This window comes from Miniopterus natalensis, chromosome 14 (assembly GCF_054644295.1).
Source record: "Miniopterus natalensis isolate mMinNat1 chromosome 14, mMinNat1.hap1, whole genome shotgun sequence".
NCBI classification, from domain to species: Eukaryota; Metazoa; Chordata; class Mammalia; order Chiroptera; family Miniopteridae; genus Miniopterus; species Miniopterus natalensis.
In genome coordinates this window covers 34,322,122-34,340,195 of record NC_142094.1, presented here as the reverse complement: position 1 = coordinate 34,340,195, position 18,074 = coordinate 34,322,122, and the positions used below count along the sequence as shown (strand labels likewise).

Sequence of the window (18,074 nt, the reverse complement as noted above, 5' to 3'; positions counted from 1 at the left end):
ATACTTAGGACTGTGACACAAGGAAGGTGCACGGAGGCAACAGGAGGGTCTAGGCTGGGCTGCTCTGGCTCACTGAGGTCAGAGAGAGAAGGTTCGGGGGTAAGCCCGGAGGAGCTGCCTCTGCCCGTTGCTCCCCTGGTTACAAGTCTTGTGGGGTCCCCTCTGATAAAAGGAGGGGGAAGGAGATGACGCTGGGTCCTTTGTCCCGAGCTTATTTATCTCTCTCTTGCAGGTGGAAGTCTTCGGGGAGGTCTCAGGGGAGGGTCTCAATAGAATATTCATCAGCTTTCCAGCTGTGCTCTTTCCAGGTCGTGGTCTCCACTGAGTGGTTGGTGCCAGGGCAGCTGGTCCTGAGGCAGCCACGGAGCCTCTTGTCTGGCTTTGCTGCTTTGCTGGGCCTGGAGCTGAAACAGTTGAGGCCTAGATGTTACTTTTAGGGAGGAAATGCTCATAGGGTCTAAACCGCATGACTAGTGATATGCTAGGGTAGGATAGGTTACCTTGGGGACAAGGTTCTTGTTTTCTCAGTTTTGCCTCTTGCTAGGCATCAAGGGCTTCCTGCCCTGGTGAGTTTCTGTCCCTGGCCCATCTAACAGGAAGCACTGAAAGTGCTGTTTGGAAGTGTTTTGCGTGAGTGGAGGTGGATTACATGATTTCAGTATTAGCGTTCTCAGGTCTTGTCTCTTAAAATGTCTGGGGTTCCTAGTAAAAATGTATGTGGTCACCTGCCAAGAAGTCTTCATCCTGGTTTCCAGTATTTTGGGTGTCTGCTGAGGTGAAGGGTGAGGGCAGGTCCAACTTAGCATCTATTTGTAATTTTTAACTTACTCCCTTGTTTTTAGTACAATTCTCCCACTTTCAGCTGTGTGGTGTCCCCTAGTCCAGACTCCCCATTTCACTTTTCCAGAGAGTAGACTTCCAGCCTTCTCTGGTGGGGGGGAGAGGCCATTGCTCAGCTGTGCAGAGTGAGAATCTGGAGGTAACTTCTTGCAGCCAATCATTCTATTTTTAGCTCCACCTTCACCTCCTTTTGTAAGGTACCCGTGCCACCAGTCCCTCATCCTCTTAAGGCTTCTCTGCTGCAAATCGCATCTCTTCTCACCTGGCCCTTTGCTGGCCCAGGGTTGTTTTTTGGGGTCTGCTAAGTGAGTAACTAGTCCATTCACTTACCACCTTCCTAAATTGAGTTGCCGCTGACTCCTTAGTTCGCTTTGCCTTTTTTTATTCCCGGTGCTGTCATTTCAGGGGAGTTTCAGAGGCCGTGGGAACTGATGTGTATGCTCAGTTAGATGTCTTCTTTGAAGTCGGATTTATCTTTTGATTGACTGGATTCAGTTTTTTCCCTCTTCCCCTTCCGCCATCCCCCTCAGCCCCCGGAAAGTATATATGGGGTGCTAGATAGCTTGAGTTTCTGAGGTTTTAAAAACAGCCTGTCAGTTGCCTTTAAACTTACATATTTTATATTTGTGCCCATTTCTCTTCCTTCTTGACCTCTCTTTAGCCTTTCACTTTCTCGCCCTTGGTTACTGGCCAAGGAGAGGACCTGGGATTTTCCTGTACCTTGTTTAAACACACCTGTCCTCTTGTTTGGGGAAAAAAAAAAAAAAATCATGTCTTTTTTTCTTTTATTATGGTTTTAATTTTTTTCTCTTACCTCTTTAATATACTCATTCCACAGCCTCTTCAAACTATTTTACTTTCTCAGGTTTGTGATTTGGTAAACTTCCTGTTTGTCACACCTGCCAAGTCTGTGCTGTGGTAGATTATCTCCCCGTGTGATTTATAATGTTCAGTTGTTTACTTGTCCTCAGCAGAGGTTTCTTCCTCCCCGGGAGTCCTGTGAACTCCTTCTTGTTGAAGGGTCTCTGAGGAACCATTTTGCATTTACTTCCATTTTGTATTTGCAGTATTTAGCTTGGAAATCCCACACTATGTAGGTAGTGTGAATTTGGGATCTGCATCCTAGTGTGCTGATTTCGTGGGTCCAGTTTTCCTAGTCCTTTGGGCATCCTTGCTTTATTCAGGGGCCTTTGTTCTCATTCTCTGCCTGGATCTGGCCTCGGGTCGTGTCTTCTGCCCAGGCCTGGATCTTTTTTTTTTTTAAATATATCTTTATTGATTTCAGAGAGAGAAAAGGAGAGGGAGAGAGAGAGAGAGATAGAAACATCAATGATGAGAAGGTCATTGATCAAGCCCGCAACCCGGGCATGTGCCCTGACCAGGAATCGAACCCTGATCGCCTAGATCCCAGGTCGACGCCCAACCTCTGAGCCATGCCCGGCCGGGCCCCAGGCTTAGATCTTAAAACTCCATCCCCGGGCTGCCCGAGTCCAAGGCTGGTTACCTCTCCGGGTTGTATGTGTTAGCTTGTATCTTTTCCACTCTGGCTTTGAGATACCTCTTCTTTTGATACATGGGAAGTTCCCCCTCTTTATTTTGAAATGGATTGTGGTGTTAAAAATTTAGCAGTTATATTTACGTCGATTTTTATGTGTTTGATATACAAAAAAGATATGCATCACTGGGGCCATGTTATAGCAGAAGCCATCTCTTTTGCATTCTCATTTATTCATATGTTCAGCAAACATCTATGAAATGTGTACCGTGTGTTAGGCGCTGTAGATTCCAACACAAATGAGACCCAAGAAGAACAAAAATATGAGGTGGGAAGGATGTTGTAGGTGGAAAGAACAGTGTGTGGCGTGTGCAATGAATGGCGTGAAAGAAGCTGCTGCACAGCCGAGTGTGGGTATAGCACAGCCCCAGTGCTTGTAGGTAAAGGCTGCCAGACTGGAGGCAGAGACTTAAGCAGAGCAAATGGGGATAGGAAACCAGGAGCAGATTTGAGAGCTCCTTCAAGGTGGAATCTCCAGGAATTAAGTGGCCAATTAGATGTAGCGGGTGAGGGAGCAAGGGAGTCACAAAGTGGCAGTCCCATGGGCCAGATTCAGTTTGTGTGGTTTTGGTCTGTTTTTACCATTAAGACAATTAAACTGAAACTGCACTGGGTGTGGCTTGCCTTACTCATTCGACACCATCCTCACCATTCCCTGTTCACTTGCCTGGTCCCTGAAGGCATCTGAAGTTGAGAGCCTGGTGAAATGACTTCCCTAGAGAGCCTTTGTATTTTGCCTGCTTATCCTGGGAGTGAGGAGAGACGGCGATGAGGCAGGAACAAGGAATGGCGGGGCAGGGTGACCTCTTTCCTCTCCCCTGATACTGGCTCTGTCACCATCCCCAACCTCCAGCCTCCGCAACCACCCCCACCCCCGGCCTATTGAGTGACCCCTATTGGATTTTCTGCAGGAAAGAGAGGAAAAGAGGAAGGATCTGGACTTTTCCCCCAGTAGATGCCTTGAACAGCTCCTGTTACTGTGCATGTACTCAATGCCACCTTAGATTTCTAAACCTTTTGCAGCCCTGCAGGAATGCAGCATTACTTTTACTTTGCAGATGAGTAAACTGAGGCAGTTTAAGTAAGCCAGGCTACCAGTATGCTTTAGAGTACTGCACTGAAGTTTCTCAAAAACAGAGAGGCTATTAAAGCATAGCCTCCCCCTTCTAAAAAGCCATTTGGCTTTATTCTCCCTGATACGCTTGTATGGTAGAGTCAGAGGCACACACCGCCTTTTTATTCCAGCTGAACATGCATAAAGTAGGAGGATTTTAGTTCTCATTTTGAAAGAGCAGACTTGGAAGAAGGGGAAAGAGTGGAGTAGAGTGTAATAGAAATAGAGAGCCTTTCCCCAGGCTTCTCAGGGCCGATGAGATCACTGCTGCGCACATCAGCTGGACTTGAAAGCCAACAATTTTGAAAACATTGATTAGTCCTAACATTCCTGAGTGCTGCCAGAGCGAGCCTGTGCCCAAGGCCTACAGATTAACTAGATGAATGTTAAAATGGCCCTGCTGGTTTCGGACGGAGAGAGGGAGTTAATCAGTTGAGTGGGAATAGATCATCTTCAGAGTTTCGGTAATTGGGTTCTAAGAAGGAACCCCCAGGGGAGAGCTATAGCGATTAGTTGTCATTGGAGCTCTACAGACTTTTCCTTGTAATGTCAACAAGGCAGCAATTTCAAATGGTCATTTACATTTGGCAATAGGCTGGCTGGCTGGATATTGAAGAAAAATGTAGATGATAGAACAGTGGTGATTCTGATGGTTTGTTGTTGTTTTCTCTGGAATGATGGGAAATATGTGAGACTGGAATTTCTTTATGTACTTAGGTTCAGATTTCAGCTCTATCTTTGTTGGTGGTTTGGCTCATCTCCCGGAACTATGATGTTCTGGGAGTATGAGGATTTGAGAACCTAATTATATAGAGAGGGCAAAGGTTCCCTTTATTTAGAGAAATCTGCAAGTCCATTTCATATTTTTAAAGAAAACTAATGTAGGAAGCCATCTTTTTAAGTTTACAATGCAGCCTACATGTTTAAAAACACAGAATACACTTAAAAGAAAACCCTTTTCTTTCTAAACACAACTAATAGGTGTTTATCAGAGAATTAGAAAATACTGGGGGGGAAGGGGGGAAGCAAGCAGAAAGTTACTTTAAATTCTATCACCCAAAATAACAGAAGCTGATACACACCTTCTATACTTTTTTTTATGGATATTTGTAAATACATGTGTGTTTACAAAAATGGTATCATTCTCTTTTCCAATCTCTATTCCAGTGTTAGGTGGAGGCTTAATATTCTGTTGTATAATGATGTATTTAATTAGTTCTCGCAGTAGAACTTTTAGGTTGTTTCTGATTTTTTACCATAATAAATGATTCTTTGAATTTCCTGGTTACTAAATATTTATGTTCCATTACAGAATGACTCCAATGGAGGCTCAGCGGATGGGAAACAGAATTAGCTAGTCTTGCTGATGGTAGGACGCTCCATGAGATAGATGAAACAGTTTGTATTTCACACTGTCAGAGAACAACTAGAATCATGATTTGTGGTATATAATTGATCTGGCTGTTTGCTTGTCAGTGTTATATCTACTAATTTTGTCAGCCACAAATCCTCTCTTTTTCTCTGGAGCATTGAGGGCTACTTCATTGGAATGGGTCATTTTGGGAGGGAAGCATAAAAAAGGAGGCTATCAGGAAAGTTACAGGGCAACTGCTGAGAATGAATACATTTCAGATATTGCAAAATCTAAGTATCAAACATAGTTAAACAAACCAGGCATGGCTTAAACCAAAAGATGTTATCACATGAGGATTTTCTAATAGCCCAAAGTGAGCCAAAAGGCAAATATGTACACTTTAGCATGCCCTTCCTTCTCGTGTCTAAACAAAATACGTCAACATATACTTAGTTGAAGGAGCTGTTTCATAAGGGCTGATTTTATTTGCTAACCAGTCTTAGTCTGTGGAATTGTGAGCACTGCATGTAATAGCAATTTAAAAGAAAGGACAATTTAAAGGTTAAGGCATCAAAAGTAATCTAAAATTTCCCCAAGTGTAGATTGAGGTAAATATGTAGGTCCTTCAGCAAGACTGTGTGGTTGTTATTCTAGCCATTTTTTTTCTCTCCTTCAAACACAATTTTATAAATTCTACCTATTTAAGTTACCTCTTTAAATGCTAAATAACAAAAAAATAAAGCTAAATGGTTTGGAGAAAAGCATTCTGGAGCTATCCAAATTGAGTTAGAGAAGAGTTAAACACCTGCCTCATGAGTATTTCAATGGACTGTATTGCTCTAAAAGGGCTACAAGGTTATTATTGACTTTTATGGAAAGTTCTAGTAGATGTAAAGGCCTTTATCAGGACTTGAAGCGTTTGCAAAAAGGTGATTCACTTGTTTCATAATAAAATAGTATCACTTCTTAATTTGCATTGCTCTTTAACAGAGTACCCACATGTAGTTTCTTGTAAAGTCTGAGCAAAATACTACATGCTCACCAAATTTTGCTCTTGGATTAAGTTTATAAGCTAGTAGAGTAAAATATGTATATGCCCATATTACTTTTGCTGTTGTATTTTCCTTCATTTTTAGATTTTATTTTATTATTTTTCTATCATCATTTATCCCCCATTTACTCTCTTCCAACATGCCCCTCCCCCACAGTCACCACACTGATGTCCCTGTCCTTGAGTTCTTTTTTGTGTGCTCAATCCCTTCACCCTCGCTCCCTCCCTTAGCGTAATGTTCTCCAGTTCCATCCATGCAGTTGCAAAGGGTAAAATTTTCTTCCCTTTTATGGCCGTGTAATGTTCCATTGTGTAAACATACCATAGTTATTTTATCTACTCATCTACTGATGGACACGTGAGCTGCTTCCAAATCTTGACTATTCTAAATAATGCTGCAATGAGCATAGGGGTTCAGATATTCTTTCGAATTAGTGTTTTTAGGTTTCCTTGGATAACTTCCCAGCCATTTTGACAGGTGTGAGGTGATATCTCACTGTGCTTTTAATTTGCATTTCTCTGATTAGTAATGTTGAGCATCTTTTCATTAGTCTGTTGACCATCTGTACATCCTCTTTGGAGAAGTGCGTGTTCAGGTCCTTTGCCCATTTTTTAATTGGATTGTTTTCTTGGTGTTGAGTTTTATAAGTTCTTTATAAATTTTGGATATTAACCCCTTATCAGATGTATCAGCGAATATGTTCTTCCATTCAGTGGGTTGTCTTTTTATTTTGTTGATGGTTTCCTTTGCTGTGCAAAACTTTTACTTTGATGTAGTCCCATTTGTTTATTTTTTCTTTTGTTTCCCTTGCCTGAGGAGATATATCAGAAAAAATATTGCTACAAGAAATGTCTGAGATTTTACTGCCTATGTTTTCTTCTAGGATTTTTAAGGTTTCAGGTCTAACATTTAAGTCTTTAATCTGTTTTGAGTTTATTGTTGTGTGGAGTATAAGAAGACTGTCTAGTTTTATTTTTTTGCACATATCTGTCCAATTTTCTTAACCTCATTTATTGAATAGAATATCTTTAGCTCATTGTATGTTTTTGCCTCCTTTGTCAAATATTAATTGACTATAAAAGTATGGGCTTATTTCTGGGCTCTCTGTTTTGTTCCATTGATCTGTATATCTGTTTTTATTCTAGTACCATGCTGTTTTGATTACTATGGTTTTGTAGTATAGATTGATATCAAGTAATGTGATTCCTCCAACTTTGTTCTTCTTTCTCAAAATACTGTTGCTATTTAGGGTCTTTTGTGGTTCCATATAAATTTTTGGAATATTTGTTCTGGTTTTGTGAAATACGCCATTGGTATCATGACAGTAATTGCATTGAATTTGTAGATTGCTTTGGGTAGTATGGACATTTTAATGTTGTTGATTCTTCCTACCCATGAGCATGGTATATGCTTCCACTTATTTGTATCTTCTTCAGCTTCTCTCTTCAGTGTCTTACAATTTTCTAAGTACAGGTCTTTTATATGCTTGGTTAAATTTATTCCTAGGCATTTTATTCTTTTGAAGCAATTGTGAGTGGGATTGTTTTTTTTTAGTTTTTCTTTCTGGTAGTAAATTATTGGTGTGTAAAAATGCAACTTATTTCTGGATATTTATTTTGTATCCTGTTACTTTACTGAATTCATTTATTAGTTCTAGTAGTTTTTTTAATAGGATCTTTAGGGTTCTCGGTATACAGTATCATGCCATCTGCAAATAATGACAGTTTTACTTCCTCCTTTTCAGTTTGGATGCCTTTTCTTTCTTCTTCTTGTCTGATTGTTGTGGCTGGGACTTCCAGTACTATGTTGAATACGAGTGGTGAAAGCGGACATCCCTGACGTGTTCCCAATCTTAAGGGGAATGCTTTATAATTTTTGCCTATTGAGCATGAAGTTGGCTGTGGTTTTGTATTATATGGCCTTTATTACATTGGGGTATGTTTCCTCTGTTCCCACTTTGCGGAGAGTTTTTATCATAAATGGGTCCTGGATTTTATCAAATGCTTCTTCTGCATCTATTTATATGATCACGTGGTTGTTATCCTTCATTTTGTTTTTGTGGTGTATAACATTTATTGCTTTGCAGATATTGTACCAACCTTGCATCCCCGGAATAAATCCCACTTGATCATGGTGCATGATCTTTATAATGTATTGCTGGATTCGGTTTGCTAATATTATGTTGAGGATTTTAGCATTATGTTCATCAGGGATATTGACCTGTAATTTTCTTTCTTTGTCATGTCTTTATCTGGTTTTGGAATTAGTATAATGCCTGGCCTCGTAAAATGAGCTTGGGAGTCTTCTGATGTTTTTAGAGACTTTATGCACAAAGCAGAAAGTTTAGTTGACTACATGCTTATAAAACTAATTATGCATGCACTACTTCCTTCTTTCATTTGCCATTTATCAGCATTTAGAAACATCTGGAATTTCCCTGTAGTTTCTTCACTGACATGCCAGCTTTGTTCAGTCTTGGGTCCATCATGCCTTAAAAATTAATAAAAATTCACTTCTTAATTTCATGGTGCTCATTATAAAAGTTCATTGAATCTTCAAAGGAGAATAAATTAGATTCAGTATAATAATTTCTTACATTTTTATGTATTGCTTTATGTGTTCCAAAGCACTGTAAAGCCTGTGTAAATTCCCTTACTAATGAAACAAGTAGAAGGAGTAAATTATTCCATTACAGGAAACCGAGGCACTGGGGTTGGAGTACAAATTAATGACAGAGCAAGCATTAGAACTCCGATTTCCTGAGTAATTGCTCCATGGGTAGTTGTATTGTGCATTTTTGTAGTGTTCTAATTCTTGAAAACTGGTGTCCAGTGTGTATTTCATATGGGGTAGCTTTTTGTTTAGGAGGTGTTTTATTTCTAGGCAGTGCCAGATCACAAGATAATACAATAGATTCTTTTTGAGTAAGGATGAACAAATACTCACAAATGATTAATTTAGTGGTTTTGCTTGGCTAATGTTTTTTCTCATTACCAAGATAATTTAACTTATTTTTTTGTTTTTAGAGATCTGGCTTTGATAATTAAGTAGTTTCTAGTGTGTCATTGCATATTATCTGATGGCTTTTATAATATTAAAGACTAAAATATCTGTTTTAAGAATTGGAGCTGAATCATATTTAGCAAATTTATTTTTTACTTAGTTGAGGCCCAATAGAAAACCCTGCTGAGTTTAGAATCTGTAATGAATATGCTGTTGTTTGTTATTCTTTTGGACTCCATAATTTAAAAGAAAACCTTTTTAGGCAATTTTTCATACGTGCTCAGAGCTGTGAAGCCTTTGGGTGTTTGCAAGATGAGAGCCCTGGCGAGCATTGTAGGTTTCTGTCTTGCCCCACGACCAGCTCTTTGCTCTGTGTGAGATTTTAGACAAATCACAATCTCACTGAACTTCATTTACTTATGTCTAAAAATTCCAGAAGAACGAGAATTCGGGTACCCCTTCTGTCTCTCAAATTCTGCGCTATTCCATTGTAAAGAGTTTATACACAGTTTTACTCTTCTGTTACTTCTTCCCAGGCCTGAGAAATATGTCTAATGTTTGAGCTGTGCACTGCTCCTTAGCATTCCCCCGGTTATGGATCCTGGGTGGCTTTTCTGGGTGACGGTAGCAGTAGCGGTTTTCTGAGCCCAGCCTACCGTACAGTCTTCTGGGCCTGGATGTGAGGACACCGCCTTTCCTTTTGCAGCAGCGCCACAGGATGTGTGCTCTAAATTGAGCGTGCGAGTCCCGGGGAGAGTCACTTTCTCACTTTCCTGCTACAGCGGGGCTCTGGGGTCCACACCGGGCAGTGCCCTTTGAAGCACTGAGCAGCTGTCCCACAGTTTACTCCCAGAAGAATGAGCTTTTCCCCGTTTGTACCATTTCAGCATCAGCTGCAGGAAAACAGCATGTGTGTCTTTATTTTCAAGCTTCAAAGCTTGCTTGCAAAATAAAGGGCCGTTTTCTCATGAAAGCTGGAGGGCTGTTTTTACTCATGCATTGGAATGATTGGGCTTTTAAAAATGCCACTTGGAAGTGGCAGCTTCGGTAAATATATACGACATGTCACGATGACCCAGTTGGGCGTAGAAAGGAAGCGGGACATTGCGAAAAGGACAAGATATATTCCTTGGAGCAGTTAATATCTTTTATTCCTTTTTCATGGTGGGTTTGTCACAGCAGTCGCAGCCCCTGTGAAGATAGGTAGGTAGGTGGTAATCCTGTTCTCCAGAGAAAAATGAGGCTTGGAGAGGTGAAAGGCCCTCGCCAAGAAGGAAGTCGCTGAGCCGACTCCCTGACTCACAGCTGGTGCTCTGTCTCCCACACTGTGCGCAGGGCAGTTAATATCTGTCATGTGGCAGGTCAGTGACGCAGGAACCAGGGAGGGGAAAGGATGGTGGCAGACCTGGAAGACCAAGGGAAGAGCCTAGACTTGCTGAAGAGGGTAAAGGGGAGCTCCGACATGAAGGGGCGCAGAGGGGCCCTCCCAGGTAGTGCGCAGTTATATTGTCCGAGTTACTGACTGGAGCCATTTACTTCCCGTGGCACTTAAGAGTTCCTCTGGCTATCAGAAACTGCCTGGTGGCCTTGCCTTCACAAGATTTGTGTTCCTCCGTTTGGATGGAGGCTTGCAGTGCGCGCGCGCGCGTGTGTGTGTGTCTGATGGCCTAGATCGTCTCCTACCACTTTTTTTTTTTTTTCCTGTTTTAAAGATTACAGTATTGTCTCTTAAGAGGAGATTATCTGACCGTTCCCCCATCAGAGAGAAGTGAAATACCACCTTGGTATTGATCTGATCTTTGTGGTTCTGAGGGGGTTTCCCCTCCTAGCAGATTTCCTATGTAGGACAAGGGGAACAATGAGGACCTACATGAAAAGCCCATGTTCATGTCCTTGGGCCTGAATGTTCCACCGAGAATTTTTCTTTAGAGCTCGTGTAGCCACTTGAAGATGTTGAGGGTTCCCTTGGCTGTGACCCTACTTCTACTGAGGAGTATTTGGGGAGAAGCCTGGAGTCTGATAGCAGGAGATCCTCTTTCCTACAGGGCCTCTGCCAGGACTCCCATTTGGCCTGTGTGCCTTCTTGTCACTCCATGCAGTACTAGTGACACTTGCAACTCCTTGGCACTGGTTTTGAAGTGGTCAGAGATTCTTTGGTATCATAGCTCTCTGGAGAATGCCCGCTTGATTCTCCTCAACCACCCAACTCGTTTTAAAGCAGTGGGCAGTTCCCAGGCTTATTTGGATTTTTTCTTTAAGCATGGAGCATTTTTTCAGATTATTGTTCCACAAAACATATTTAGGGAAATATTGCCATCAGTGATTTTCAGCTCTTAAATCTACAAATCTGTGCAAGTGTTTTTGTAGTTAACACAACATCCATCATTTGAGAAAAAAAAAAAGTTAGCCCTGTATTAGACAGGGTGTTTTCATGGTGAGATATAGTGGACAGTAGGTGTCCTATATGATAGAAAATTTAAGAAAGAAATAAAAGGATATGGCTGCCAACAGACCCTTTTTAGTGCTAGGTTATATATCATCAACTTCCACAATTGGTTTTTTTAAGTACTGACAACAACCCTGTGAAGGAGATATTTGATTTTACCCATTTTACAGATGAATAACTGAAGCTCACCTAATGGGTTATGCACGGGAGATGCTGAGAGTCAAACTTCTTCTGCCAAAGACCATGTTACATTAACAACAACGCTTTGTTATAGAGTTTGGTATTTATTTTTAGCTTTTCTTGTGTGGGGACTTAAAAATATTAATATTTTTCTTCTAAATTCTTCTAGGCTAGGCTAATAAATTAACAGAGGGAGATTAACAGGAGAAAATCAAGTTTATAATACATGTACATGGGAAATTCATATAGGCATGAAAACCCCAAAGACAGTGAGGTAGCACTGGGTATATGTGACATTTTGGACAAAGGAGAAAGGGAGGGGGCTTATATTTAAGAAGTGAAAATGGGTAATTTACAGGTAGTTGAGGGAGAGGGGAACACATGTGGTAGGCAAATTCTTCCTAGGCAGCTCAGAAACAATGGGACAGGGTGAGGGAGTGGGGGTGTATTTAATTAACAGACCCCTGCCTGAAGCGTTTTTAATTATCACGCTTAATTCAAATTAGGCTAAAGTGGACATGCTAAGATTTCATTCCTGAAGCAGGTTTTTCTATCTGAATCTCTTGGGAAGGAAAGGGGGGAGGGTCAAAGGTTCTTTCTGAGCCTTGTTTCTTAATAAACAGCTTAAAGTCATTAGCCCAAAAAGGCAGCTTCAGTGTGGCAAAACTTTAGTCCCGTCACTTGCTTTTTAGTTTTAAATGATTGTTACAAAAGTAATACATGTTATTAAAAAAAAAAAAAGGATAAAAGTAGAAAATGCCCCCCAGGCCTGTCATTAAGTATAATTTCAGTTAATATTTATTTATTTATTATTATTTAAAAATGTATCTTTGTTGATTTCAGAGGGAGGAAGAGAGGAGGGAGAGAGAGAGAAACATCAATGATGAGAGTCATTGATCGGCCGCCTCCTGCATGCCCCCTGCTGGAGATTGAGCTGAAACTCAGGCATGTGCCCTGACCGGGAATCGAACCACATGCTCAACTGCTGAGCCACGCCCAGACGGGCGTGATTTATTTTTTACCAATTGTTTTATGCAATGTTATGTTCATTAACCATAGTTGTGTTTAAATAAGAATAGGTACGTTATTTAGACATAAATAATTATTTATACTCACATACATTTATAAAAATTTGAATCCTGCTTTTGAATCTCCCCTGCTAATGTGAATTGGTTATTGCCACATACAGTTAAGTATTTTAATAAATAATGCATTGAACTATAGGACTCAGAGACTTAACTTGGCAGCTCTGCAATGCAAGCTGCCACATGACCATGGGACTGTTTCTTGACCTTCCTGGAACTTAGTTTACAGATTTATAAATGAGGGAGCTGAATCAGATCATTGATTTTAAAACTGTGAGATTCCACGAAACACCTTGTGGGCTAGGAGTAGAAAGGTCAGTGGAGCAGGGAGGACCCTGGCCCTTCACTCCACCTCTGTTTCAACTCAAAGAGTTGCATCTATAATTATAGATTTGGGGGTCCAAGCACATTTGGAAAAGGGATTCATTGATTTTTTTGTGTGTGAAAAAATGTAAAATTGTTGGACCAAATTATCTTGAAGCTCAACATTTCTATGGTATCTATTAAGCTGCTGTGTGTTCTATACCTTTTAAAATATTTCTTCACCAGGTAGAAGGGTAGATTAAGCAAACTTGCCACATCCTTTCAGCTTGTCCCAGGAAGCACATACACGCAAGAGAATCACTGATCTGACCTGAGCGGTGTCTGAAGCACTGTTGAATTATTTCTTAGAAAAGACATTTCCCCTTTGACTTCACTCGTTGTCAGGTCCATTTAGTGCTCTTTCAGGGAAGACTAAGCAGGAATCAGTGGTCCCCTAAACTAATAAGTGTTTGAAAACTACAGGCTTTATCAGTAACTGGTTTTTCATTTTCCTTATGCATATTAAGGTTTTGCAGTTTGAGGGGATTGATTTGGAAGTCTCAATATCTTGACTTTTTCTCTTGCCTCCGCAGAAGGAAGAATCTTGTTGAAAAATGAGGTGAATGAGTGCTCGGGAAAGAACCCTGGACAGCTGCTACATGAGGTGTTTAAAAACTGCCCCGACCATCTTGATACCCAAGTCTGTCATGAGGCATGACAGGATGAGCACGCTGCGGAGGGACAGCATCCTGCTCCGCAAGAACGCTGACTGCTGACCTGCAGGAGCAAGCTGGGGACTGCCTGTCGTCTGCCAGCACAATGAAGGAAGTGGTTTATTGGTCACCCAAGAAGGTGGCAGACTGGCTGCTGGAGAATGCTATGCCAGAATACTGTGAGCCTCTGGAACATTTCACAGGCCGGGACTTGATCAACCTAACCCAAGAGGATTTCATAAAACCCCCCTTGTGCCGAGTCTCCTCTGACAACGGGCAGCGGCTCCTGGACATGATAGAGACCCTGAAAATGGAGCACCACATGGAAGTCCACAAGAACGGCCACGCCAACGGGCACCTCAGCATTGGCACAGACGTCCCCACCCCCGACGGCAGCTTCAGCATCAAGGTCAAACTCAACGGGATGCCCAATGGGTATAGGAAGGAGATGATAAAGATCCCCATGCCAGAGCTGGAGCGCTCCCAGTACCCCATGGAGTGGGGCAAGACTCTCCTGGCCTTTCTTTATGCACTTGCCTGCTTTGTTCTCACCACAGTGATGATCTCGGTCGTCCATGAACGAGTACCTCCTAAGGAGGTGCAACCTCCACTACCGGACACGTTTTTTGACCATTTTAACCGGGTGCAGTGGGCCTTTTCTATTTGTGAAATTAACGGCATGATCCTTGTAGGACTCTGGTTAATTCAGTGGCTGCTCTTAAAATACAAGTAAGTAAAACGAAAGCCCTCAGATTCAGTAACTGAGGAGTTTTCACTGCAGGTGTCTGATATTATTTGGAAATGAAATTTATGAAGCAATGGAATCAAAGCATATTATTCCCCTACATTTTTTTTTTTAAACCACATACCCAACTAAAGCTTTGGCAGCTTTAAGAAAATGCCGTGTTTATTGCCTGTTTTGTACAAGATTTGTACAGAATGGTGAATAGGATGGTTAGAGAGACTGCTCTACTGTTTTCAGTTCACAGGAAAGAAAACCCTCAGACACCTTCAGAGAGTAATATATAGGCCATTGAACCGCAACCATCCAGTCTTGGTGGTGTTAACCCATCAAGTAAATTGTTAACAGTTAGCCAGAGCACCAAGAATGGCTGTATAGCTTTTCCCAAGCAGAGTCAGACATCCGGAACCTTAGCAGTGTTTATTTAAGGAGATTTCACACATAAAATTCAGAACAGCCATTCCAGAGTGGCTTGGGGCTATGGGGAAAATAATACCCTCAGGGAATGACTTTGTTTAGGTAGGTGCAATATAGGTGAACCTGCGTGGCTTTTCACCTTCTAGAATGTGGCAACTAAAGCAATATGTCGCTATTCCAAGCACATTTCTCGGGACTCTTATTAGGCACCTTCTTTTAGCTTCTGGTGGATCTGAAGTAGCTTTCACATCCCTAGCTCCAAACTCAGCATAAATCCCCTCAGGCAAGCTGTTTGCTTGGGATTCATAGCTAACAAAACACATACGTGCCCCTTGTCATTGGTGTCTCATTTTCCTATTGCCGAACATCCTTACAGCTTCCACGCATGGGAGTTGGAACTGGTTTGTTAAGGAGCTGAGTTTCTCTAGTGGATTGTGTTTCATGACTCACAGGATGGTTGAATATTAAGTATGTCGTCTTAAATCAGGAAAAATAATGCAGAGTTTATGCTGAACTCGACCTAATAGAAATGATGTTCATGAGGACTGTTTTTCCACCTTATAAATTACACATGTGCAAATGGAAATAAAAGCAATTTCTGCCTCTGCCAGGAAAAAACTCTCTTAACTTGTGTAAAGGAAGTTGTTTAAGTGGCCAGTGTTTCTTTTGGGGCGGGTTTAGCAAATTTTTAGCTAAATTTGTAGTATAGAAATGATGATCTGGGCTGCATTTGATTTGATGGAAGACCTTTTTTTGGTTTGCTTTAGTTTTAAGAGGCTAAATAGATAGGAATAAGCTTTAGAAGTGTGAGATGCTTCAGATTTATTAATTACATTCATTTGGCTGCCAAACTTCAGTTTCTTCTTTTGACTTTTAAACTTTTAACTTCTAAACTGCTTTTTCTAAAAGCACATTAGAAAAAAATGCCAATATTTTTTCTTTAAAAAGTCAATCAACTAAATTATGTTTTCTGAGTTTTTCCTAATATTGGAAAACCCTCTGACACCATTGAGTGTGTCAGTTATGTTAGAACATTATTAGCTGCAGAGCATTGTTTTGTTGATGAGAGCTTATTTTCTGGTTTTTCATCAATATTTTTACATGCAAGCAAATAATTAACTAAACCAGAATATAATTTTGGTTAAATCATACCATGCATGAGTCCAAATAATTCATTCTTGTTCTAAGGAAGTGTCCTAACTATAGGGCTAATTTCTTTAAAATGTATCACTGTCTATATTTCAGCAGGGACTTTTTCTCATATCTGTTTTGCTTTAAGCTTTCGAATGTCATGTTTTACTAGTACTTATTGCCAACACTGTAGTCACTTGTATATTTACATTGTTCAGTAGCAATAAATCAGTTGATTTGTGCCTTGGACCAAATTAACCCAGCGCTGAGACACAGGCAGATTGGGTTCCAGCCCCAGTTGTGCCCTGACATGCCGAGTAGTGTGGGTGACTCTCACCTCAGGAGCCTGGCTTTTCTCACAGACAAAATAAGAGCTCCTCAGTCTAGATGATTTCTTTTGTTCTATACAACTATGTTTTATTTTGTTCTAACACGATTGAATGCGCCAATTATGTTAGAACGTTAATAGCTGCAGAGTGTTTTTTGTGTGTCTAGGAGACATGTAACTAAGGATTCTTTAGAGTGCTTGCTCTGATTTCCATGTTGACAGGATAGGGACATGGGAAATGGAATCCATCTGTTGTCCTGATAATCCTAAGCAGTGCCACCCCCTGTCCTTCTACTGGGGCGTGTCCCTGGTTTCCCATCTGCCTCCCTGAGGCCTGTCTCCAGTGTGTGTGGCTCACCAGACATGGGAGAGGTAGGAGGACAGATGCAGTGGATATTGACACACTGCCTTTCCCGGCTCCCTAAAGAGACCCCTGGCTTCTGGTTGTTTGCCTGTTGCTGTGTAGCAGCTTTGTTTATCCAGCATGCAGGGAAATGGAGACTTCTGGCTGTGGAATATCGTACTGAACAGGGAGTTCACCTCTCCCTCTTTTTCTGCTAAACTCCTCTGAGTCTCGACCCTTTTCCCCAACCTCCACCTGGAGGTTTGCCACTTAGGAGGCACGTTCTACATGCCTCCTTGGGGGTGATCCCCACAGGGGAGTTTTACTTTGATTTTAATAGTCTTAGATTAGAGCCCTTTGAAAAATCAGGCTGTTCCTTTTTGCTTCTGTATCTTCTGCTTTTTAGAGAAGAATCGGGAGTCTGAAAGTGTAGAGGGTGTAAACTTACTGAGATATGAGGTCACTGGAATTTGGGCAATATCCCTCCATAGCACACCTTTCAGCCAGATGCTTGAGATGCTAGGAAACCTTGATGCTGAATTTGTGACATTGTGACAGTTGGGTCTTATGTTGTATGCATTTGTCCTTTACTGTCAAACATAAGTTTTGTTTTTAGCACTTAATTTTTTTTAAATTTTTTTTTTTTGCCTCTTTTCATTCTTAACATCTCCCCCTCGTGTCTATATGTATATATGTTCATATATCCATATATCCACATGGAATTCCCATAACATTGCCAAGTGGAAAGCAACACTAATGCCTCTCCTTGAGAACTTTTTGATTCTTAAATAGTAAATAATGTTGTCTCTCCATTTAGAATTGGACTTTCAAGCCAGTGACTAGGAAAAATTCCTGGGAAACCTCTGCATTTGTGTCAGACTTCACTGCCTAACAGCTATCCCTTGTTTTAAGAAAGCATGATAAAGACTGTTGAATTGCAGACTTGGTAAGGACTTCCCATGCGTGGCTGAATCACCGCTGCCACGTGGCACCTCTGCGTGATACGTGCGGCCAGTAGGACGTTGTGAACACCGGGTATAAAGCCAGGGAGTAGGATTGTAGAATTTCCAAGGCGGGGGTTTTAGCCACCAGAGAGATCACTATGTATGACTTAGTGTGGTGATCGAAGACCCTCAAACTCAGCTTTCTAACACCAGACTTACGTCGTTTTCTTCCAACTTCATTCTGCTGCATGGGCAGTGGCGTTCCCTAGAACCTAGAACTTCTCCGTTCCTTTCGTACAGAGAAAGTGCTCACTTAACATTCATTTTGTCATTCAACTTGTAGTTACTGAGCAGCCTTCTATGTGCCAGGCACTGTTGTAGACGCTGGGGGTACTGCGGAGAGCAGAGACCCCCGAGCGCCTGTGGAGCTTACCTTCTGGCGAGGCTAACCCAGCAGTAAGCAAACGAATACATAGTGCCAGGCTGTGATAAGGGACATGAAGAGAAATAAGGCGCACAATAGG

At 41.4% G+C, this 18,074-nt stretch overlaps 1 protein-coding gene across 5 annotated transcripts in view; it reads left to right on the top strand.

Annotated features, from left to right (window-relative positions):
* SGMS1 (sphingomyelin synthase 1) overlaps positions 1-18,074 on the top strand; it is a 224,697-nt gene that overhangs the window by 179,270 nt on the left and 27,353 nt on the right. For all 5 annotated transcript variants that reach the window (XM_087824421.1, XM_087824420.1, XM_016220774.2 and 2 more), the window contains one exon: positions 13,526-14,374. In XM_087824421.1, coding sequence (XP_087680547.1) covers positions 13,752-14,374 — 623 coding nt within the window. In that variant the 5' untranslated portion in view covers positions 13,526-13,751. The remainder of the gene's footprint in view (positions 1-13,525; positions 14,375-18,074) is intronic.